At 42.6% G+C, this 24,665-nt stretch overlaps 1 protein-coding gene across 2 annotated transcripts in view; it reads right to left on the bottom strand.

Annotated features, from left to right (window-relative positions):
* pcgf6 (polycomb group ring finger 6) overlaps positions 1–14,226 on the bottom strand; it is a 58,475-nt gene extending 44,249 nt beyond the window's left edge. Inside the window, exons 1-6 of one of the 2 annotated variants that reach the window (XM_059653025.1) lie at positions 14,043–14,226; positions 9,228–9,324; positions 8,325–8,421; positions 7,805–7,860; positions 6,752–6,811; positions 3,860–3,992 (exon numbers count right to left, since the gene is read on the bottom strand). In XM_059653025.1, coding sequence (XP_059509008.1) covers positions 3,860–3,992; positions 6,752–6,811; positions 7,805–7,860; positions 8,325–8,421; positions 9,228–9,324; positions 14,043–14,219 — 620 coding nt within the window. In that variant the 5' untranslated portion in view covers positions 14,220–14,226. Of the gene's footprint in view, positions 1–3,859; positions 3,993–6,751; positions 6,812–7,804; positions 7,861–8,324; positions 8,422–9,227; positions 9,328–14,042 lie in introns of both variants that reach the window. The other variant, XM_059653024.1, reaches the window with a different exon arrangement.
* Between the last annotated feature and the right edge of the window lie 10,439 nt (positions 14,227–24,665).

Raw genomic sequence — 24,665 nt, forward strand, 5'->3', positions numbered from 1 at the left:
ACCAAATATAATAGCATCCCAAAATCATATAACAATAAAAAGTGTCAAGATAATCCAGACAGGACAAGTTAGCAAATCCAGATGAAACAGCCATCATCATAAGCCATAATGACTAAAAAAAATTGATGATTTTATAGAACATTTTACGTGCTTCTAATTTCTGATATTTACTTGTCCAGAAGCAAACAGTGACATGAACAGGGCCACTCAATATGGCTTCATCAAGAACCCTAATTATTCCAAGAAAAACAAGCTGAGGCATCAGGGAGTCTGGTAAACTTAAAACAAACATGGGTCCTGATTAGACTCCACTCCCTTCTGAACTAACTGCAAAACTGCTCCCAAAATCATCTAAAGGACAAACCACTGAGCCAAATAAGAATTTATAATGTACAATACTGCTGTTAAGGGCCTCTTATGGTGTAATGATAGAATCTCTACCTATGAGCCAGGAGACCTGCGTTCAAATCCCATGTGCTTCAGAGGCATATAACAAATCTGACAGATTGATTTCAAAGTATCTACAATATTGCTGTGCAAATTCTCAATGTAATGTAAAATTCTAATGTTAACATATAATTTTACAGCAAGTATTGGAAGTTTAAAATCAAATGTTTAGACAATGTCAGGATGGAGGAAAGGCCATTTTAACCTGGTACACATTTTCCTTCCAGATTGCTGCATTATTACAATGTAGCACCAAAATGCTTTGCACACAACCTAGATTACTAGCTCTTCCCGACGTTCCTTGCCCCAGGATAAAATAAAATCTCCCTAATATCAATTTGAAAATAAATCCAAATGTGGTGTTATCCGTTACTACAAATTGAACAGGGATATTCTGGGTTTCATATATCTACTTTTTTGAATGCCCTGCCTTGTTTCTAGGTATTACTGGCTAATTACTGGAGATGCTAAAGAAGGCTGTATTGAGAGTTTTACTTCACAGACTCATATAATACTCTAAGCCCAAGACAGAAGCAGGTGAAAGTGCCCCTGAATTCCCCTGGAAAATTCACTCATGGGGCATACAACGAGAGAAACATCACCCTCTTCACTTGAATGCAAGTCAGCAAAATGTGCCTTCTGACATCCAACTGCATTGAAGAGAAACACTGCAGATGACTTATTGGATTTGGGAGTGAGTAGCTACTGCTTTCTTTTATTCTTTCACGGGATGTAGGTGTCACTGGCAAGGCCAGAATTTTTTGCCCATTCTTAAAAGCACTTAAACTAATTGGTTTGCTGGGCCATTTCAAAAGGCAATCGAGAATCAACAACATTGTTGCGGATGTCGAGGCCACACCAGGTAAGGGTGGCAAATTTCCTTCCCTAAAGGACTTTGGTGACCCAGATGGGTTTATTATGACAATCAATGATAGTTGTCATTGTCACCATGACTGATGTGGTTAAATGAACTCACATTTCTCTAATTGCCAGGATAGTATTTGAACCTATGTCCACAAAGCATTAGCTTGGGGCTCTGCATTAAAAATTTAGTGAGCTTAACATGATGTCACCATCACCCTCTTCACAGTACGTTGTCAATGCCATTTTTTGAATGATGTCAAGTGGCAGTAGTCTAAATTGCATGGGGCATGGAAAATGCCAAAGGAGGAAGGCAGAAGTGGAACTGGCACAGGCCTAGAAGTCAGGCCAAGGAAGGCAGCTGACCCGAGGAGACAGACTGACTGACAGGGAAAAAGTGGAATGAATTTAGAATGTAGAATGCAAAATTTAGAGTCATTGCTGCCCCTGGCTTAAGACCATAAGACACAGGAGTGGAAGTAAGGCCATTCGGCCCATCAGGTCCACTCTGCCATTTAAATCATGGCTGATGGGCATTTCAACACCACTTCCCTGCACTCCCCCAGTAGCCCTTGATTTCTTTTGAGATCAAGAATTTGTCGATCTCTGCCTTGAAGGCATCCAACGTCCCGGCCTCCACTGCACTCTGCGGCAATGAATTCCACAAGCCCACCACTCTCTGGCTGAAGAAATGTCATCTCATTTCAGTTTTAAATTTACCCCTTCTAATTTTAAGGCTGTGCCCATGGGTCCTAGTCTCCCCGCCTAACGGAAGCAACTTCCTAGCGTCCACCCCTTCTAAACCATACATTATCTTGTAAGTTTCTATTAGATCTCCCCTCAACCTTCTAAACTCTAATGAGTACAATCCCAGGATCCTTAGCCGTTCATCATACGTTAAACCTACCATTTCAGGGATCATCCGTGTGAGTCTCCGCTGGACACACTCCAGCGCCAGTATGTCCTTCCTGAGGTGTGGGGCCCAAAATTGGACACAGTATTCTAAATGGGGCCTAACTCGAGCTTTATAAAGTCTCAGAAGCACATTGGCTTGAAGGGATGTTGTACAGGATGTTGGTGAGGCCTCTTCCGGAGTCCTGTGTGCAGTTCTCGTCACCCTGCTATTGAAAGGATATTAAATTGGAGAGGGTTCAGGAAAGATTTACCAGAAATGGAGAGTTTGTGTTACAAAATGTAGGCTGGAAAGGGACTTTTTCCTCACTGGAGCATAAAAGTTGGGCGAGGGGGGTGTGACCTTACAGATGTTTATAAAATCATAATGGGCATGGATAAGGAGAATTACAAAGGTCTCTATATTAGGGTGGGAGAGTTCAAAATTAAGGGATATGTTTTTAAGATGAGCAGAGACAATTTTAAAAAAGACATGAAGGGCAACTTTTTTTACACAGAGAATAGTTCATGTGTGGAATGAACTGCCAGAGAAAGTGGTGGATGCAGGTACAGTAACAACATTTAAAAGACATTTGGATAGCTCATGAATAGGAAAGGTTTGGAGGGATATGGGCCAAATACGGGCAGTTGAGACTAGTTTAATTTGGGAACACGTCGGCATGGACTACTTGGACTGAAGGGTCTGTTTCTAAGCTGTATGCCTATAGCTGGTTGGGTGGCCTTTATGTGCAGTGTGAAGACTTTTACCAAAACCTGGGAAGAATTCTCGGCCATCCGTTTCATAAGATTCACCAGCAACTCAATATACATTGAGTATATTGAGCTGAGAACAGTTCCATCACATCAGGGAAGCCGAGTGACCCCCAAGTTAACGTGATGTTCAATTCCACACCCAAATCCCGAACCTAGACTCTGTAATAAAAAATTCACAGCTAGTATCAATAATGGTGACTAGGAGACTGTATTCAATTGTCATAAAAAACCACTTGGTTCAGTGAAGTCCTTTCATGAAAGAAGTCCCTTAGCCAGTCTGCCAATATGTGACTTCAGATCTAGACACTGTGGTTGACTCTTAACTGCCCACCAAAATGGCCCAACAAGCACTCAGTTCAAGGTCAGAGAAGCTAGCCATGCAATCAATGCCCACAAGTTTCTAAAACACATATCATGATTTCAGGATATTCAATGAGGTACTTTCATAATGCAGTAACCATTGGAATGGTGCCAGTCAATTTGTACACAAAAATGTCCAGATACTGCATATGATAATGACAGGAACATTTATATTGCTCCTACTGGAAGAGAGATAAATTTTGGCAAAGATACTGCATAATCCTGTCCTTCAAATGTATCTAGTATCACAGCTCAGTTACGTTCACCTGAGAAGCTTGACAAGACCTAAGTTAGCAACTTAATTGAAAGATAGTCATGCTAACAGCGTAGTATGCCATCAGCACTGCATCCATCAACAGTAGTAATCCTTTGACAGTACAGCTGTCTCTCTGTGCCCACACTTTAGCCACTGAACTGAATGACCTGAATTATATATTTGGTTTCATATATTTGGTTTCAAATGTCACAAGGATTTTCACGAGTTGCTTGAAGCTTCACGTCTGCACGTCAAAGCTATGTTACTTACCCGATAAATTCTAGCACCAATGAGATCTCAAGATGAGGTGATGACGGACAGTCCAGGGGAACCATGGGTAATGCCAGCTTCTTATTCAGCGATCGGATACGGTTCACTTTACCATTGCTGGGCACCTGGACAACTGAACAGCCACAGAACATGAGAAAGCATCAATGGTTAAGGTAGCTCACATGCAGAAACAACTTGCCTTTCTATAGCTCAAGGAGGGATTTTCAAACAATATTTAACGCTGAGCTACATTAGGAGATATTAAGCAGATGACCAAAGGCTTGATCAAAGAGGTAGTCCTAAATGAGGATTTGGGGGAGGAATTCAAGAGGTTAGGGCATAGGCAGCTGATGGCTGTCAATGGTGGAACAATTAAAACTGTTCAAGAGACCAGAACTAGAGAAGAGATTGTAGGAACTGCCGATGCTAGAGTCTGAGATAACAAGGCGAGCAGCTGGATGAACACAGCAGGCCAAGCAGCATCAGAGGGGCAAGCAAACTGAAGAAGAGTCCTGACCCGAAATGTCAGCTTTCCTGTTCCTTTGATGGTGCCTAGAACTAGGGAAGCGCAGATATCCCAGAGGGTTGTGGAGCTGAAAGAGATTACAGCGATAAGGAGAAGTGAGGAAATTGAGAGATTTGAAAACCTGGATGGTAATGATAAATTAAGACACTGATAGACTGTGGTCAACATTTGTCAGTGAGCAAAGAAGTGATGAATGAATAGGACCTGGTGCACAGACCAGAGATGAGAACACAGGATTAGTCAAGTTCAGCAGTAACAAAGGCAAGGATCATGTGGTGGACAGCAAATAAGACAACATAGTTGAAATTGATGGTGGAAGGGTAGAATTGAGATTTGTTGATTTCAGATGATGTTGCACTGGGGAACCAATAACGCTGAGGCCAGGACAGACCTTTGGGGAACAATAATGTACCAATGCAGAAGCAGGAGGAGAGGCTGATGCAATAGTCTTTCTGGTTAGGTCTTATTAGATAAGGGATTCCAGATCCAGCAAGGCACAGTCACACTGAAGTAGTATTTTTCTATTATATAGCTGAAGGATCAGGAACATATGGAATTCAAATATGGACTTGGAAGAAGAAATATAAACTGGAATTTAAGGTTGCCCACTTTTTTATTCAAGTATGGAAATCCTCCTCCATGTTGCATTAGACATCCAAATTCACAGAGGGTAGGTTCATTCCGTCACCACACAATGGCTATTCCGGCGCTTTCACCCAGAAACCAATAGGCGGTTTCTGTTTACTAATTACAGTCAACATGGTGACCCAACACAGAGGCAATGGTACCCTACTGCCAAGCAAACACATGCTGCTGTGTTCAATTTCATGCTGAACATCAAATTTTACCTGTGATCACAAAGCAATAAACTATAATTCTGCATGGGGTTGACCTGCGAACTGTTACTTGGGCATGGTTTGAAGCACAGCAGATTTATAAATGTCAGTTACTACTAAACATCAAATGCAGGCACTAAATTCTGGAGAGATTTGACTGCCATTACCATTTAAATGAGAAGACAAATTCAGTCTCAATGGAGCTCAGTCTTTGAGGGCTCTAAAAACTCTATTACATGACAGGGTGCAGGGGCTACACCCCTCATCATACCAGCCCCAGAATTTTAAAATCAAAAATAAAGTATTTGTTTCCAATGGAGAAGGCATGGTGGGTCAGTAGTTAGGACTGCTGCCTCACAGCGACAGGGGCCTGGGTTAAGTTCCTGCCTTGGGCAACTGACTGTGTGGTGTTTGCACATTCGCCCTATGTCTGCATGGGTTTCCTTAGGGTGCTCTGGTTTCCTCTCATCTGCCTTTGCTTTGCACATGGTTTCATTCCTCCAGAACAGGTGCAACTGCACGAATGCAGATGAATCCTGGTGGACAGTCTGAAGGTGTGCAGGTTAGGTAAATTAGCCATGCTAAATTGCTCATTGTGTCCAAGAACGTGTAGGCTAGTTGGATTAACTGTGGGAAATGCAGGGTTACAGGAAAAGTGGGGTGAGTCTGGGTCGGGCGCTTTCCAGAGCATCACTATGGGCATATTGGGCCAAATGGCCTGTCTCTATACTGTATGGATTCTAAAAATGCAAAAATGTTCACCAGGATTCATCTGCATTCGTGCAGTTGCACCTGTTCTGGAGGAATGAAGCCATGTTCACAGCATTCCTCTTAATTTTCAATCAGTGCCAAATGTCCTCCGAAAACAGAGCTGGCTCAACTCCTCAAACTGTCCATATTCCAATCTATAATTATCCCATTGAGGGCTGTTATCCTTTGGAGAACTATTGTTCACAAAAAGATGAATCAGTTAACATTTCAGGAATCAAGGTAAGACACTGCTCCTGCTCACAGCAACAGCTAATGTGGTTAATTAAGGCCTGTGAAAACAACAATAACTAATTTCAGTGCAAAGCAAAGGCAGATGAGAGTTGTCAGTTTGAATTATAGGTCAGGTAGCACAAAGGCAGTCATGGAAAGTTACTATGTTGTCAGGTGCCACTATCTTGCCTTTCACATGCAACGCTCATAAACACAGCCAGTGAAAAGTTCAGTTTTCTTCTTATATATTCAGTGTCTATGCAGATGAAAGATAGACAAATAGGATGAGTTAGAAGCTATCCAAGTTCTGAAATAATGAATCACTTCAGCATGAGATACGTATCTGTCAGCGAATAGGTCACACTCCATAGTTAGTGGCTGAGTTCTGGAGTTGTCATTTCACTGAACAATGCAACCAATTCAGCAGATTCAACAGACAGAACATAGTACAGATCTACTCCAAAACCTTAGAGAACATAGTTCAAAATGTCCACTCCAGAAGTTATAGAATAAGAACTTTGCACCTGAATCATAATTTTAAGAACTCACCTGGTCTAGGAACCTCTAGTCCTCTTTCTCTGTAGAAATCGTGAAGTCGCTTCTTTTCACCTGAGTACAAAGAAGCTCACATTACTCAATGACTAAATAAAGGAATGACAGCATTTGATTTTTTAACCAACTAAACCCTTATAGTGACTGGTGAAGTGAGCAACTCAAAAACAAATTATAGGAGTGAGCATTATAGGTTAAAAATTCTGACTGGAAAATACAGGGTTAACTCCCAATGTCCATCACACCCAACAGGGACACATAACTAAATTTAGAAGAATGCAAGATCATCTTACTGAAACATATAAGATTCTGAGGGGATCTGACAGGGTAGATGCTAAGCATATGGCTCCCCTTGCAGTGGAATGCAGAGCCCAGAGGGCACATTTTTAAAATAAGGGATCTCAAATTTAAGACTGTGGTGAGGAGAATTTTTTCCTTTCATAGAGTTGAAATTTGGAACACTTTTCCCCAGAAAACTCTGGAGTCACAGTCATTGAATATATTCAACATTGTTTTTACCTACAATGGACTTAAAGCTTATTGGGGTCAGACAAACAAGAATGAGAAATAAAATCACAATCAGCTCAGCCATGGTCTTATTAAAAGGTGACGCAGTTGTGAGGGGCCATATGGCCTCCAACTGCTTGTTTTTCTTATGTCCTTATTGTCTTCTTTGTCCATTACACCTACACTGGTGCAGTAAAGATTAGGATCCACTATGTCTAGAAAACCCAGACTGGGGCAATGAGGGTTAAAAGCGTAGTGTTACTTACATCCAGGCATGATGCGACAGTGTGTAGGAGCAATGCAGAGCTTTCCTATTTCTTTATTCTGGTCAGACTCCCATGAACCACACTAGATACTAGTGAACATCTTTACTGTTTAGTCAGGACATTTCCATTTTGCACATGCAGCAAACTTGCTGAAGTGGGAAACTGTTGCATCCATGTGAACTCAGTAAAGTGGCTGGTAACAGTCATTCTGCTGACTTTCAGGAAATAACAAGGTACTGTTCTTGAAAACTTATTTAGTGTGATTACCATCACTTACTGCTTTCTAAGTTGGGTACGAGCTTGTAAACGATATCTTGTAGTTTTCTGTCCAGTCTAAAGAAATTAAAGAAAATAAATAGAATCACACATTAATCAAAAAGAATTAAGTGGGTAAAACTGTAATAGTTTGTTTAATGTGAGAAATAGTGGGCTCATCTACTTTGGATTTCAAAGATAAATTCCATTACTTTCTTATTGGTGAGAATCTAGGAGGTATGTGCATCTTTAGAGGATTTGAATGGTTGTGTAAATTGCTAAAAGCTGGTACGGAGTGTAAAAATTAATCTGAAAAGAAAATAAAATGTTGGCCTTTCTTTAAAGCAGCTGGAATAGAAAAGAAAGGAATGAATGCTTTATGTAACAACAGCCTTGACTGCAGCAGAATGAAAATCAAACTGTTCACTACACAAGTAGAATCACTAGATCAATACCGAGGCTGAAAGGTTTACATGATTAGTTTGGATTACATAAGTTAAGTTTCTATTCCTTTTCCTGAACCATGCCATTCCCCCACTCACCTTATGTTATACAGTGGTTGTGTCTGATGGACAATAATGTTGCATTTTGGACAACGGTTGCTGTAGTCAAAATGTTTCACAATACAGCTCTTACAGACTGCAGAAACAGAAGGAAGAAATTTCACAATGAAACAGGATACACTGAAAAGATTCTGATAGTCAATCAAGCCAGCGACATAGATACAGTCAGAAATGTTGAGCACTTCCATTGCAGTTTCCAAATTATGAAATTCCACAGTAAAATAATAGAAACTATTACCATAAAAGGGGAATCATCATAAATTGGAGATGAATCATTCAGAAGTGAAGTCAGGAAATACGTTGCTCAAAGAGGAGTGAAAATTTGGAACTTGCTCCTCCAAAATGTGTGGATGCCGAGGATCAGTCGAAGCATTTGAACTGAGACTGATTGTTTCCAAAGAAGAGACACTAGACCTGAAACTGCTTTCTCTACACGGAGCTGCCAGAACCGCTGAGGTTTCCCAGCAATTTCTGCTTTTGTTTATGATTTCCAGTATCTGCAGTTCTTTGTTTATTTTGTTTTTTCAGATAGATGGTTGTGTGAAGAGCAAGGGATATGGAGAAACAGTAGGGAAATGGATTGAGGTACAGATCAGTTATGATCGAACTGTATAGTAGAATAGGCTTGTGAGGGTAAAAGGCTCTTCCTGTTTTTATCTGTGATCTTGGCGTATCTTGGCAATTCATTGCTGCATTGCTTTTAGTAACTGCAGAATATAATCACTCTATGGAAATGTTTTAATATGTATCTAAACATTGATATAATCCAACACAGTAGTTTTATTTTGCACATTACTATAAGCACACTAACAGGTGAAGCAATCAGTGATTGTTAAGTGGCCTTGCTATGGAAGGGCCCTTTGTCTGTGTAATTGTACTTACATGTGTGCAGACATTCTGTGATGGTAGTCGCATCAATAAAGTAGCCTCCACAGACAGGACACAGAATATATGGATTCACATCAGCAAGACAAATACTCTGCTGGAAAGAGATCAGATCCTTTCAGTGCATTTCACTGGTAAAGGGATCTGGACTTATAACACATCTGTCCAGAACATCTGTTGCTTAACATAGGAAATAGGAGCAACGGTAGTCTATTCAGCCTTTAATGTCCACTCTGCCATTCAACAGATCATGATTGATCTTCCGCCTGCCAGCGCTGTCTTTAAAATCTAGAAATTTATCACTTATATTCTTATTAAGCTCATCAGTTTAATCAGAAGGAAAGGAACCAGAAAACTATAAGTGACACAGCAAGGCTACACAATGTAGTCATTTATTGTAGTGTGAGGTGCTTTACAGAGACTTGTTAATTTTTAAAATGTACGTATGTCCATTCTCTCCTAACCCATGGAGTTCCTGAGAGACTAAAAATCTGTCTATCTTCACCTTGTGTCGTGTTGAATCTTGTTAAAGTTCTGATCAGGACCCAGCTTGTGTCCACTTCTGAGTATGATACCTCAGGAAGGGTAATACCAGGAGTGCTGGTGTGATTTAGTTCTGAGGTTAAGTTAGAAAGGCTGAAGATGATCTCCTTGGAAGGAGTGTATGGACATGATAAGCATAAAATAAACACTAAAATCTATTCTCATTAGCTGACCATAGAATGACTAGGGAATACAGATTTGTGTTTCTGGGCAAGAGTTGCAGAAGGAATGTAAAATGGACTTTTTTACACAGCAAGTGTTAATGACTAGGAACCTGCAAGTTGAAATGATCAACGACTTCAAATCAAAACTTGATCGGGATTTCAAGGATATAAACACATAGGGATCAAGTGCGGGAATGGGGCTGAAAGGATGAGAATGAGAATGTAAATGGGTGAACCAGCATGAGTCTGACAGGCCAAATGGGCTCCTTCTGTGCCATAAATGATTCTTTGACTTAAACATGGAGCTGAACAAAGGAACTGAGAGCATTGTTGCTAAGCTTACAGATAACACAAACATGGGTGACAGGTCAGGTATTGCTGATGAATCAGAGAAGGCAACAGAAGGACTTCGACATGTTAGTTGAGCAATCAAAGAAGTGGCAGATGGAATACAAGAGACAACGTGTGTGGTTACATATTTTGGTAGAAAGAATAGAGGCATATATGTTTTTTCTAAATGGAGAACGGCTTTGGAAATCTGAAGCACAAAGGGACTTAAGAGTCCTAATTGAGGATTCTCTTAAAGTTAATGTGCCGGTTCAGTAGGAGGCTAGGAAGGCAAATGCAATACTGACATTCACTTCTAGAGGGCTAGAAAACTAGAGCAGAGATGTTCTGCTGAGGCTATATCATGCTCTGGTCAGTCTACATTTGGAATAGTGAGCAATTTTGGTTCTCGTACCCAAGGAAAGATGAGCTGACTTTGGAGGGGGCCCAGAGGAAGTTTACAAGAATGGTACTGGGGTTGAAGGGCTTGTCCTATGAGGAACGGTTGAGGACACAATAGCGTTTAGAAGGATATGGTGGGATCTGATTGAAACTTATACGATACTGAGAAGCCTGGATATGGTGATGGTGGGGAAGATATTTCCAATGGTAGCAGAGACTAGTACCCAGGGGGGCAGCAGCCTAAGGGTGAAGGGGCAAACCATTAGAATTGAGATGAGGAGGAATTTCTTCAGTTAGAGGCTGGTGAGTCTGTGAAACTCATTGTTGAAGGCTGTGGAGGCTAAATCATTCACCTAGATTAAGGCGATAGATAGGTTCTTGATTAGTGAGGGGATCAAGGGTTATAAGAAGGCAGGAAGATGGAGCTGAGAAACATATAAGCAATGATCAAATGGTGGAGCATGTAAGATGAGCCAAATGGCCTAATTCTGTTCCTATTTCTTATAGTGTACTCTCATGTATTATATATTTAGATCTTCCACATTACATTCCATTGCCATATTCTTAGCTTGGCTAAATCCCCTCAAAGCCTTTTGTATCATCCTTGAAAGTCACATTCCCATCTAGTTTTGTGCCATTAGGAAATTTAGAAATATTATTTTTGGTCTCCATGTTTAAATGCAAATCAGATGCCTTAGTATTCCACTGTTTGGGCAGTTTATTACATTAAAAGTGCTGTTTGGCTACAAGTTGTTGTTGCACTTGTTCCCAGCACCAGAAGTCTTAAGAGCCCTTAAATTGCAACGTAAATTGAGACAATTACCCTTGGTTTGGATAGTCCACCTGTATTTTTTCTAGCAAAACCTGCCCTTACTTCCAGTTGTTCAATCTTGCTGATGGTATTGTAGAATCATAGTTGCATCAGATACTCTAAAATATTTCATTCAGCATTATCCAATTATTCAGTGATTTATTTCAAGAATTTCTACTTTCCTTTGTGTTCCTGCCATTATTAAAAATCCAAAAGTAGTCACTGTGGAATTCTAAACATGAATAGCAGAAAACTACATTGGCACAGTAATCTGATTGCAAACCACATCCTCAGACCCAAGGAGCTTAACCGCTGTGAATATATTTCTTTCTGAGAGTCATGGCACTTTCCTGGCCATCGTGACTCCCTCATTACTCTCCTTGTAAACATTAGAAATATCTATGATTATATTTAGAGTATGACTAGCTCCTATTAAAGACTTGCATCCAAAAGCAAGTCACATTGTTAACTTCTATTTAATCCAGAAATCTAAAAATAAGAATGGCTGTACAATGGCAAATGGAATTTAATCCTGAAAAGTGTCAGGTTGGCAGGACTAAACAAGACAAGGGAGTACACATTGAATGAAAAACCCCTAGGATCACACAGACATTGGTGTGTATAGAGCACAAAACATAGAACGGAGAACAGTACAGTACAGGCCCTTTGGCCAACGAGGTTGTGCCGACCTATTATCTTACTATGATCAAGCTACCCTACATACCCTGCATTTTACTATCCTCCAGTGCCAATCCAAGAGTCACTTAAAAATCTCTAAAGTATCTGATTCCACTACCACGGCCGACAACCGAACAGCTGCAGAAGGTGAGATAACAAGGTGTAGGGGTGGATGAACACAGCAGGCCAAGCAGCATTGGAGGAGCAGGAAAGCTGACATTTCGGGTGAGACCCTTCTTCAGAAAATTTCCTGCTCCTCTCGCACTGCTTGGCCTGCTGTGTTCATCCAGCTCTACACCTTGTTATCTCAGATTCTCCAGCATCAGCAGTTCCTACTAACAGCTGGTTAAGGTGTTTGAAAAGGCATGTGGAATACTTGCCTTTGTAAGTCAAGACACTGAATACAAGCACTAGGAAGTTATTATGGAACTGTGTGTAACCTTAGGTCACTGTGTGCGGTTCTGGATGCTACACTACAGGAAGGACATGCTTGCAGTAGACAAGGTGCAGAAGAGATTCACCAGAATTGTTGCCTCATCTAGAGTGAGCTATGATGACAGACTTGACAGGCTGGAGTCATTTTCCATAAAGCGGTGAAGGCTGGGACAGATTTGGTTACATATAGAGTTCTAAGGGGTCTAGACAGGGTAGGAGAGAAACATTCCCCATTAGTAGAGGTAGTCAGAAGTCACATGGTAGGAGGTTATAGTCACATTCAAAATTTCAGAGCTTGTGATTTCGAATAAACCTGTTGGACTATAATCTGGAGTGGTATGACCTCTGACTTTGTCCATCCCAGTCCAACAGCACCACTTACACATCTTAGTAGAGAGAGCAAAACCTTTGAGGGGGGAATTTCAGGAAAAAAAGCTGTACCCAGAGTTGTGGTACCAATCAGGAACTTACTTCTTATTCCACTAGAACACAGGAGGTTGAGGGGCAACCTGACAGAAGCTTATAAGATTGTGAATGGCATGGATAGAGTGGAAAGTATGAGGCTTCTTCCCCGGGTTGAGGGGTCAAGTTTAAAAGAGATGTGCAAGGCACGTTTTCCCACAGAAACACACCGCCAGAGGAGGTGAGAAGCACCTGGACGAATTCATGATTAGGAAGGGAATAGAGGGATACCGATAATGCAAGTGGAGATACTTTAGTATGGAAGGGTAACACGTGGCAGCAGGTTTGGAGAGCCGAAGGGCCCGTTCCTGTGATGTACTGTTCTTTGTTCTTGTTCTAAAAAGGTGGTACAAGCAGAAACACACAAGACATTTTACATTCCGAGACATTTTACAATTATTTAGATAAACATTTGAAACGCCATAGAATACAAGATACCAGAAAATTGGACTAGTATAGTTCGATGTTTGATGACCACCTTGGACAGGATGCGCAAAGTGCCTTTTTCTGTAGCGTAATTAATTTCAAGAGACTACGTAACAGTGTTGTGGTAATATAGTAGTCTCGCAAACAGAAATCCCAAATACTAGACTTCGACTGAAATTATTCAGACATTTGCGGCGGGCAAGAAAGAGTGTAAGGAGCATGCGCTGTTTTAATTGCTCGAGCCCTGTCAAGACCGACGCAAAGACTGCTCCTCCTTGGCGTATTACGCCCCGCCCCCTTCACCATGGCACCACCCTCCTGATGACTGACTGTCCCCGTGCCGGGACGACAGCGAGCTGCGCGTGCGCACTGCACTAACTCCTCCTGCATCCCGGCAGACTCCGCGCTCTTACCAAAACAGAGCCATGGTGAGAAAGTGCGGGAAACGCCGGGCGCTGAGCCGGCAGCTGATTCTGTCCATGGGCTTGATTCTGCAGCTCCTTCGGTTCCTGGGACCCAGCCCGACCGCGCTCCCTCTCACATCCGCTTTTGAGCTCACTTTACCTCATCTTGTGCCACTTCTCCCTCAGATGATTCATCCTCCTCCTGCCAGGACTCCAGCTCACTGTTTCCGGCTGAGCTACTTCGACTGTCAAATCGAGAGAATCCACCAAAATCCATCTCTTCCTCATCGGATCTCGACATCGCTCTGCGCGCTTCCCCCTCCGCATAGGCAACCATGGACGGGATCTCCGCAACTGCGCTTGCGCAAATCTCTTGCCTGCTGGGAGCTGTAGTCCTATTGTGGCAGGTGGACTACAGCTCCCAGTAAACCCTATGATATGGTACTGCCCATGCGTATAGTTGACGGGGAGACTACAATTCCCAGCATCCTTTCGGGCGAAGGCGTAACCTGCTAACACGTTTGTACATGAATAGAAGGTAACAAAGTGTAGGTTACGTGGAACAGTCCATCTTCCGCACCTACACAGGCCCCAAACCCCACCTCTTCCTCCGGTACATTGATGACTGTATCGGCGCCGCCTCTTGCTCCCCAGAGGAGCTCGAACAGTTCATCCACTTCACCAACACCTTCCACCCCAACCTTCAGTTCACCTGGGCCATCTCCAGCACATCCCTCACCTTCCTGGACCTCTCAGTCTCCATCTCAGGCAACCAGCTTGTAACTGATGTCCGTTTCAAGCCCACCGACTCCCACAGCTACCTAGAATACACCTCCTCCCACCCACCCTCCTGCAAAAATACCATCCCCTATTCCCAATTCCTCCGCCTCCGCCGCATCTGCTCCCACGATAAGACATTCCACTCCCGCACATCCCAGATGTCCAAGTTCTTTAAGGACCGCAACTTCCCCCCCACGGTGATTGAGAACGCCCTTGACCGCGTCTCCCGCATTTCCCGCGACACATCCCTCACACCCCGCCCCCGCCACAACCGCCCCAAGAGGATCCCCCTCGTTCTCACACACCACCCTACCAACCTCCGGATACAACGCATTATCCTCCGACACTTCCGCCATCTACAATCCGACCCCACCACCCAAGACATTTTTCCATCCCCACCCCTGTCTGCTTTCCGGAGAGACCACTCTCTCCGTGACTCCCTTGTTCGCTCCACACTGCCCTCCAACCCCACCACACCCGGCATCTTCCCCTGCAACCGCAGGAAATGCTACACTTGTCCCCACACCTCCTCCCTCACCCCCATCCCAGGCCCCAAGATGACATTCCACATTAAGCAGAGGTTCACCTGCACATCTGCCAATGTGGTATACTGCATCCACTGTACCCGGTGCGGCTTTCTCTACATTGGGGAAACCAAGCGGAGGCTTGGGGACCGCTTTGCAGAACACCTCCGCTCAGTTCGCAACAAACAACTGCACCTCCCAGTCGCAAACCATTTCCACTCCCCCTCCCATTCTCTTGATGACATGTCCATCATGGGCCTCCTGCACTGCCACAATGATGCCACCCGAAGGTTGCAGGAACAGCAACTCATATTCCGCCTGGGAACCCTGCAGCCATATGGTATCAATGTGGACTTCACCAGTTTCAAAATCTCCCCTTCCCCCACTGCATCCCTAAACCAGCCCAGTTCATCCCCTCCCCCCACTGCACCACACAACCAGCCCAGCTCTTCCCCCCCACCCACTGCATCCCAAAACCAGTCCAACCTGTCTCTGCCTCCCTAACCGGTTCTTCCTCTCACCCATCCCTTCCTCCCACCCCAAGCCGCACCCCCAGCTACCTACTAACCTCATCCCACCTCCTTGACCTGTCCGTCTTCCCTGGACTGACCTATCCCCTCCCTACCTCCCCACCTACACCCTCTCCACCTATCTACTCTCCATCTTCGGTCCGCCTCCCCCTCTCTCCCTATTTATTCCAGTTCCCTCCTCCCCCCATCCCCCTCTCTGATGAAGGGTCTAGGCCCGAAACGTCAGCTTTTGTGCTCCTGAGATGCTGCTTGGCCTGCTGTGTTCATCCAGCCTCACATTTTATTATCTTGGAATCTCCAGCATCTGCAGTTCCCATTATCTCTAACAAAGTGTGGAGCTGGATAAACACAGCATGCCCACAGCCGAGGACCACATCGCTCCGCCCACAGCCCCCACAGCCAGCAACCCCAGAGAAGACAGCCATACTGAGCCCTGCCGCATCTTCACCATCCCCCCAGACCTCCTACTGACTGAGGACGAACGGTCAGTCCTAAGCAAGGGGCTCACCTTTGTCCCCCTTCACCCACACATCAACGAATACCAGTCACGTTTGGACATGGAGCAGTTTTTCTGCCGCCTTTGCCTCCACGCTTAGTTCTTTAACCCTCCCTCCACTGACCCCTTCACCCGCCTCCAGCACAAGTCTTCCTCCTCGACACCACCCTCAGGCCTCCTACCCTCCCTTGACCTCTTCATCGCCAACTGCCGTCAAGACATCAACCCTACCTCCTCACCTATACTCTCCTCTCTACCTATCTTCTCTCCATCTTCGGTCCGCCTCCCCCTCTCTCCCTATTTATTCCAGTTCCCTCTCCCCATCCCCCTTTCTGATGAAGGGTCTAGGCCCGAAACGTCAGCTTTTGTGCTCCTGAGATGCTGCTTGGCCTGCTGTGTTCATCCAGCTCCACACTTTGTTATCTTGGATCCTCCAGCATCTGCAGTTCCCATTATCACTGTACATGAACAGAGATGACGCGGTGTGAAGTTGGATGAACGCAGTGGGCCAAGCAGCATCAGAGGAGCAGGAAAGCTTGACGTTTTGGGCCAGGACACTTCTTCAGAATTGCTGCTTGGCCCGCTGTATTCATCCAGCTTCACACCGTGTTATTCTCAGATTCTCCAGCATCAGCAGTTCCTACTATCTCTGTACATGAATAGAGTTGGTGTCTGGGCTAGACAGATATCCAACTCCAGGGATGATCTTGTATTTGGTACAAAGTAGCACCTTTACACATTTGGTCTCAAAAATAAGCCCAAACAATATGTTCTACAGAGAGACTAGGTGGGCTGGGGTAATTAAAGCAGATGCACAAAATTATTTCATTGGAGGCAGTTTAAAGAAGGCTCACTAGGATGATCCCTAGTATTGAGGGGCTGTCTTACGTACAAAGGTTGTGATTCATTGGAATTTAGAAGAATGAGAGGTGATCTCATTTGAGACATACAGGATTCTTAAGGGGCTGGACAGGGGAAATGTTGAGAGGATGGTTCCCCTCAAGGAAGAGTGTAGAAGCAGAGGGCGCAGTCTGAAAATACAGATGAGGAACGCTTTTCGTCTCTGAGGGTTGTGAATCTTTAGAACTCCTTGCAGCACAGAACTGTGGGGCAACAGAATCATTGTATAGATTTAAGACTGATATAGATACGTAGTCAGTAGGGGAATTCAGGGTTGTGGAGGAAATGCAGGAAAGTAGATGTGAGGAATGTTGAATCAGCCATGATCGTTTGAATGGTGGAGCAGGCTCAAGTGGCCGAATGGCCTACTCCTGTTCCTATTTTTAAGGTCTTATGAGGGGTATAGACAGGGAGAATTCCCTTAGCAGCTGGGCAAACAACCAGGGAGCACAGTTGTGAGGGGAAGGAGCTGGAGGTTTATAGCAGTTTTGAGGAATACTTTTTTCACCCAGAAGAATCCACTGCCTAAAATGGTGATAGGAAAGGGAACCTTCAAGACATTTAAGAAGTATTTAGATGAGCATTTGAAATGCCATAGCATACAAGGCTATGGGCTGAAAAAAAAGAGATTTAAATAGATATATGTTTGATGATGGCCATGATTCAATAGGCTGAAGAGTGCCTTTCAGTGCTGTAAAAATCTGTAGGAATGATTACATTTTGCCTTCCACATCTTCTCCACAACCTGTGACTGGGTTAACCATCTTGCCTAAATGCTCCAACTTTCCCTGTTCCATGGAATAAAATAGATCTCAAGAGGACTGAACTGAGTTTGAAACTCAGCTAAAACAATTAGAAGAAGAGGACTGGTGAAAGCAGAACTGTGGACATGATCTATATGGACTTCATTAAGGTATTCGACAAGATTTCTTATGGTAGACTGGTTAGCAAGGCTAAATCACTTGGAATACAGGAAGAGCTAGCCATTTGGTACAGAATTGGCTCAAAGGTAGAAGACAGGGTCGTGGTGAAGGGTTTCTTTGCACGCTGGAGGCCTGTGACCAGTGATGTCCCACAAGGATTGGTGCTGGGTCCACTGCTTTTCATCATTTATATAAATGATTTGGATATGAACGTAGGAAATATGGTTAGTAAGTTTGCAATGACACCAAAATTGGAGACGTAGTGGACAGCAAAGAAGGTTACCTCAGAGCACAACGGAATCTTGATCAAATTAGCCAATGGGCCAAGGAGTGGCAGATGGAGTTTAATTTAGATAAATGTGAGGTGCTGCATTTTGGAAAGGCAGAACAGCGCAGGACTTATACACTTAATGGTAAGGTCCTAGGGAGTCTTGCTGATCAAAGATACCTTGATGTGCAGGTTTATAGTTCCTTGAAAGTGAAGTTGCAGTTAGATAGGATAGTGAAGAAGGCATTTGTTATGCTTGCCTTTATTGGTCAGTACATTGAGTATAGGATTTGGGAGGTCATGTTGCAGCCATACAAGACATTGGTTAGGCCATTTTTGGGATACTGTTTGCAATTCTGCTCTCCCTGCTACAGGAAGGATGTTGTGAAACTTGAAAGGGTTCAGAAAAGATTTACAAGGATGTTGCCAGAGTTAGAAGATTTTAACTATAGGGGGAGGCAGAATAGGCTGGGGCTATATTCCCTGGAATATTGGAGGCTGAGGGGTTGGATAGGGTAAATAGACAAGGTCTTTTTCCCAGAGTGGGGGAGTCCAAAACTAGAGGGCATAGGTTTAAGGTGAGAGGGGAAAGATTTAAAAGGGACCTAAAGGGCAGCCTTTTCATGCCGAGGTGGTGCATGTATGGAATGAGCTGCCAGACGAAATGGTGGAAGCTGGTATGATTACAACACTTAAAAGGCATCTCATCGAGTATATGAATAGAAAGTGTTTAGAGGAACATGGGCCAGGTGCTGGCAAATGTTACCAGATTTATTTAGGATATCTGGTTGGCATGGACCAATTGGACAGAAGTGTCTGTTTCTGTGATGTATATCTCTATGACTCTATAAGTTGCTTTCAGAAAAAAAGAAGACTATTTTAAGTGCAGTAGATGGTTATTTTAGGAGGCAGAGGCCATTGAAAAATTCTTCACTATGTATTTAACTTTATTATTATAGACAGACATGTCCTATGGTTTCACAGAAATATAATCAGACAAAAAAAATCAACACAAAGTATTGAACAGCTGTCGTACAGCTTGGCCAAGCAGGGGGCCATCAAAGGCAGTCTTGAGAGAATGTGGCAGAATTTTATTGGGGAAATTCCAGAGCTAAGAGACAGTCAGCTAAAAATCTCCCAAGTGCAGAAATTCTGGAGGGTTGTGAGGGTAGATGTGTTTACAGACATAGTAGAGAGGGCTTGAACAGATTTGAAAACAAAAATGAAGATTTTTAATTGAATAGTGTTTGTAGGACCAAAATCAATTGGCAAACACAGAATCAATTGTTTGATAGCAGTTGGGTCTACTGATGAAAGGTCATTGATCTGAAATCTTAACTATATTTCTCGATTTACAGAACTGCTCAAGCTGCTGAGCATTTCCAATATTATCATTGATTTCTGGCATCAGCATTATTTTCTTTCATAGACTATGCAAGTATGTTCATTTCCATCAGCAAATGATGCCTTCATGATAACACAATCAAAAGCAGTTTAAGGTATAAAGGGTTAAGCGAATAGTCAACGCCAAGGTTATGTAATATCCTTCTGTGGAAGAACAGCATTTACAGCTTGTTAGGCTGAACTGTCATTCTTTCTCTCCAGATATTGTTATGAATGAAGCCACATTTATACTGTTTCTAAGCAACAACAACCAAAGATTACCACACCAATAACCCTTCACCCTTACGTCTGGCATTATTTCTACTGTGATGTTTTACAATCTCAAATTGTAGAGAAAACATTACTGTTTAAAGCTAGAATGGACAGGTAGTAGCTGTGTCACTAAAGCAATGGTTTGGGATGGTAAAGTGAACCCAAAATCAAGCCAATGAAAAACCATTCTCAAAAAGATTGTAACTGCACAAATATGTTATTATTTGTAATATGATGCTTTGTTTTTAAAATTCTCATCCTTGTTTAATTCTTTCCATGATCTCGCCTCTTCCCTATGTTTGTAATCTCTCGACCTATTATCTACTTGCATCTCTGCATTCTTGACCATCACTGATTTAATTTGCTTCACCAATGCTGGATGTGCCTTTAGCAGCCTGAAGTTCTTAATTTCCTTCCTAAATCTTGTGTCTCCACCTCTGCCTTCTTTCAAACACTCCTTAAAACTTACATCTATGATTGGGCGTTTTTCTTATGTGGCCAAATGTGTCCTTGATGTGGCTTGTTTTTAAATTTTGTTTCATAAATCTCCTGTTTTTTTTTCACTTTTTAATTCCATTAAAGCGTTGGTGTTAATTGTTCCAGCCTGTAAAAGTTGCATTAAAAAGTCAATATGTAAGGATAAACATCTAATTGTTTAATTGAGAATGATTCTATTCATTCTATTTCTCAATCTAAATACCTTACAAATGCTACAAGCAAAAACGATTTGGGGAATTAAAGCCCTGAAATCAACAGAATGTGAAATCAATCATGAGAGCATCGGGATTACTTGAACTTAGAGGTTAACAAGGAAACTTTTAAGCATTTTGTTTATAGATAGAGTATGTAAATACAAAGCCGAGGCATTGATCTGAAGTTGAAGGTAGAGGGTCTTTGTCGAGAAAATATGGGATCAGCAACAACTACTTAAACATATATTAATGTTTTGGATTATGGAATTCAATATAGAACATAGAACATAGAACATTACGACACAGTACAGGCCCTTCGGCCCTCGATGTTGTGCCGACCTGTCATACCAATCTGAAGCCCATCTAACCTACACTATTCCATGTACATCCATATGCTTGTCCAATGACGACTTAAATCTACCTAAAGTTGGCAAATCTACTACCGCTGCAGGCAAAGCGTTCCATCCCCTCACTACTCTCTGAGTAAAGAAACTACCTCTGACATCTGTCCTATATCTTTCACCCCTCAATTTAAAGTGATGCCCCCTCATGCTCGCCGTCACCATCCTAGGAAAAAGGCTCTCCCTATCCACCCTATCTAACCCTCTGATTATTTTATATGTCTCAATTAAGTCACCTCTCAACCTTCTTCTCTCTAATGAAAACAGCCTCAAGTCCCTCAGCCTTTCCTCATAAGACCTTCCCTCCACACCAGGCAACATCCGAGTAAATCTCCTCTGCACCCTTTCCAAAGCTTCCACATCCTTCTTATAATGCGGTGACCAGAACTGTACGCAATACTCCAAGTGCAGCCGCACCAGAGTTTTGTACAGCTGCAGCATAACCTCATGGTTCCGGAACTCGATCCTTCTATTAATAAAAGCTAAAACACTGTATGCCTTCTTAACAGCCCTGTCAACCTGGGTGGCAACTTTCAAGGATCTGTGTACATGGACACCGAGATCTCTCTGCTCATCTACACTACTAAGAATCTTACCATTGGCCACACCACTAGTAACTGGTCTCCAGGATGAACATTTCCCATCAACTACCACCCTCTGTCTTCTTTCAGCAAGCCAATTTCCGATCCAAACTGCTATATCTCCCACAATTCCATTCCTCCACATTTTGTACAATAGCCTATTGTGGGGAACCTTATCGAACGCCTTGCTGAAATCCATATACACCACATCAACTGGTTTACTCTCATCTACCTGTTTGGTCAAAATGTGAATATAACATGCTTATTCAAAAAGGGAGCAAAGCTGGAAGTTGGAAACTAAAGATCAGTTACCATCTGTTGCTGGGTAATTGCTAGACTCCGTTATTAAGGATAACATGACATTTGGAAATTAAAAATACAATCCATCAGACTAGCATGGTTTTATGAAGGGTAAATCATGTTTGACTAATTTTCTAGAGTTCTTCAAAGATATAACAATCAATGTGAATAAAGGGGATTCTCTAGATGTCGTATATCTGGTCTTTCAGATGTCATTTGAAAGAGGCTGCAGAAAAGGTTAATACACAAGGTAAGATCACATGGAATTGGAGACTTGTAGCAAGTTTGCAATTACACAATAAATGAGAAGGACAAGTAATGAGGATGACACATTGAGACCAAAGATGGATGTAGACACTCAAGTGAGTGAGCAAAAGCTTGGCTGATAAAACTTAATCTGTGATGGACTTGAAAATTGGGGACATCTTACTAAATTGATACAAGGTACTAGTCATACTTGGATTATTGTGACCAGTTTTGGTCCCCTTATCTAAGAAAAGATATGCTGGCATTGGAGGCAGTCCAGAGAAGGTTCACAATTTTGATCCTGGGTGTAAAGGGCTGTTGACACGAGGAAAAGTTGAGGAGGTTGGGCATGTAGTAATTGGAGTTTAGAAGAATGATTACATATAAGATTGTTAGGAGGCATGATACAGGGTAGGTGCAGAGAGGTTGTTTCCTCTTGTGGGAGAGTCTAGGACTGGAAGGAAAAATCTCAGAGTTACGGGTCACTCATTTAAGACTGAGACAAGAATTGTATTCTGTCCCATAGGTTGAAAATCCATGGAATTATTTACCACAGAGTAGAGTTGAGCCTAGGTTGCTCATGGGTGAAATAAACATATTTAATCAGTAAGTGAATCAAGGGTTATGGGGATTAGGGAGGAAAATTGATTTGAGGACTGTCAGATCAGGCATGATCTAATTGAATAGCAGAGTAAGCTCAATAGGGCGACTGGCCTACTTCTGTTCTTCCATCTTATTGACGTATGATTAATCCCTTTTCCTTCTCTCCTTCATGTTCTTCCCTCGAGACACTTATTAAAATCTAGCTCTTTGACCAAATCTATGGTTGTCTAACCCATTATCTCCTGAGAAGGCTTGGGACTATGTTTTGTTTTACAATATCTATGTGAAGAACCTTGAGGTATTTCATTATGTAAAATGTTATACGTATGTAGCATTTAATATTTATATGACTTGTTGTTGTTAGTTATCTAGCCAGTTCTTAGCTCACTTAATGCTTTCAAAATATGCCTATTCACAAGTATAATTGAAAGCCCTGCCCAATGACATATTTTAAATGTAGCATAACATATTGCAAAATTGTAGACCATTAAAAATGTGCTGATTAATTCCAAGGCAATGAGGGGAATTGGATAAGTATTCCAAGGAGAACAAAACTGCAGTGATACTTTGAAGAGCAGGGAAGCAGGCCTAACCAGATTGCTCTTCATTGTAATAAAGTGTGCAGCTGGATGAACACAGCAGGCCAAGCAGCATCTCAGGAAGCACAAAAGGTGACGTTTCGGGCCTAGACCCTTCATCAGAGAGGGGGATGGGGTGAGGGTTCTGGAATAAATAGGGAGAGAGGGGGAGGCGGTCCGAAGATGGAGAGAAAAGAAGATAGGTGGAGAGGAGAGTATAGGTGGGGAGAGGGGGAGGGGATAGATCAGTCCAGGGAGGACGGACAGGTCAAGGAGGTGGGATGAGGTTAGTAGGTAGGAAATGGAGGTGTGGCTTGAGGTGGGAGGAGGGGATGGGTGAGAGGAAGAACAGGTTAGGGAGGCAGAGACAGGCTGGGCTCTTCATTGTGCCAGTATAGAGTTGATGGGTCAAATGTGCACGTACTGTGCTGCTCCACTCTATGAATCCATTTTTGTTAGACCATGTTACATAATGTATACAATTACATTTTAAAGCAATGTGAGACATCAGAGACAGTAAATTCTGACACCAGTAATTAACAGTAATTAATTGTGTTCATCCAGCCTCACATTTTATTAACCAGTAATTAACATCCTGATTTATCACATAAAAGCACAAATCAGGAGTATGATGGAATACTTCCCATCGTTCTAGATGAGTGCAGCTCCAATAATACTCAAGAAGCTCATCACTACCCAGATAAAGCAGTCCACTTGATTGGTATTACACCCCCAAACATTCACTCTCTCCACCACTGCCACCTAGTGGCAGAGGTTTATACTACCTTCAAGATGCACTCACCCAGGAGGACAATGATAGCGCGTACATGGGAACATTGCCAGCTGCAAATTACCCTCTAATTTACACACCATTCTGACCTGGAACTATATTGTCATTTCTTCATTGTTGCCAGGTCAAAATCTTGCACTGAAAGGATCGGTTCAAGAAACCAGCTCATCATCACTTTTCCCAAATTAGTTCGGGACAGGTAATAAATGCTGGTCTTGTCGGCAACACATCCACAACATAAGACAGAATAAAAATGTGACCAAGTATGTCATCAATGTGTAAAAACCACAACATGCACATTATTTGATCATTCTGAGAGGTAATTCAGTAGATCTTTCAATTTCTCATAAAACATGTTTACTGAAAGGAAAACAGAGAAGTATAATGGTACAACTGAAGTACTGAGGTCTTCCAACTTGTTTTATGGGTACAGCTTGCTGCTTCTTCCTACTTTGCCTTTAGTGTAATTACATGCCCTGGGTTTGCTCTGATTAGATATAATTTTTTTTCTGATG

The sequence above is a fragment of the Stegostoma tigrinum genome, chromosome 20, assembly GCF_030684315.1.
Source record: "Stegostoma tigrinum isolate sSteTig4 chromosome 20, sSteTig4.hap1, whole genome shotgun sequence".
In the NCBI taxonomy this organism is placed as follows: domain Eukaryota; kingdom Metazoa; phylum Chordata; class Chondrichthyes; order Orectolobiformes; family Stegostomatidae; genus Stegostoma; species Stegostoma tigrinum.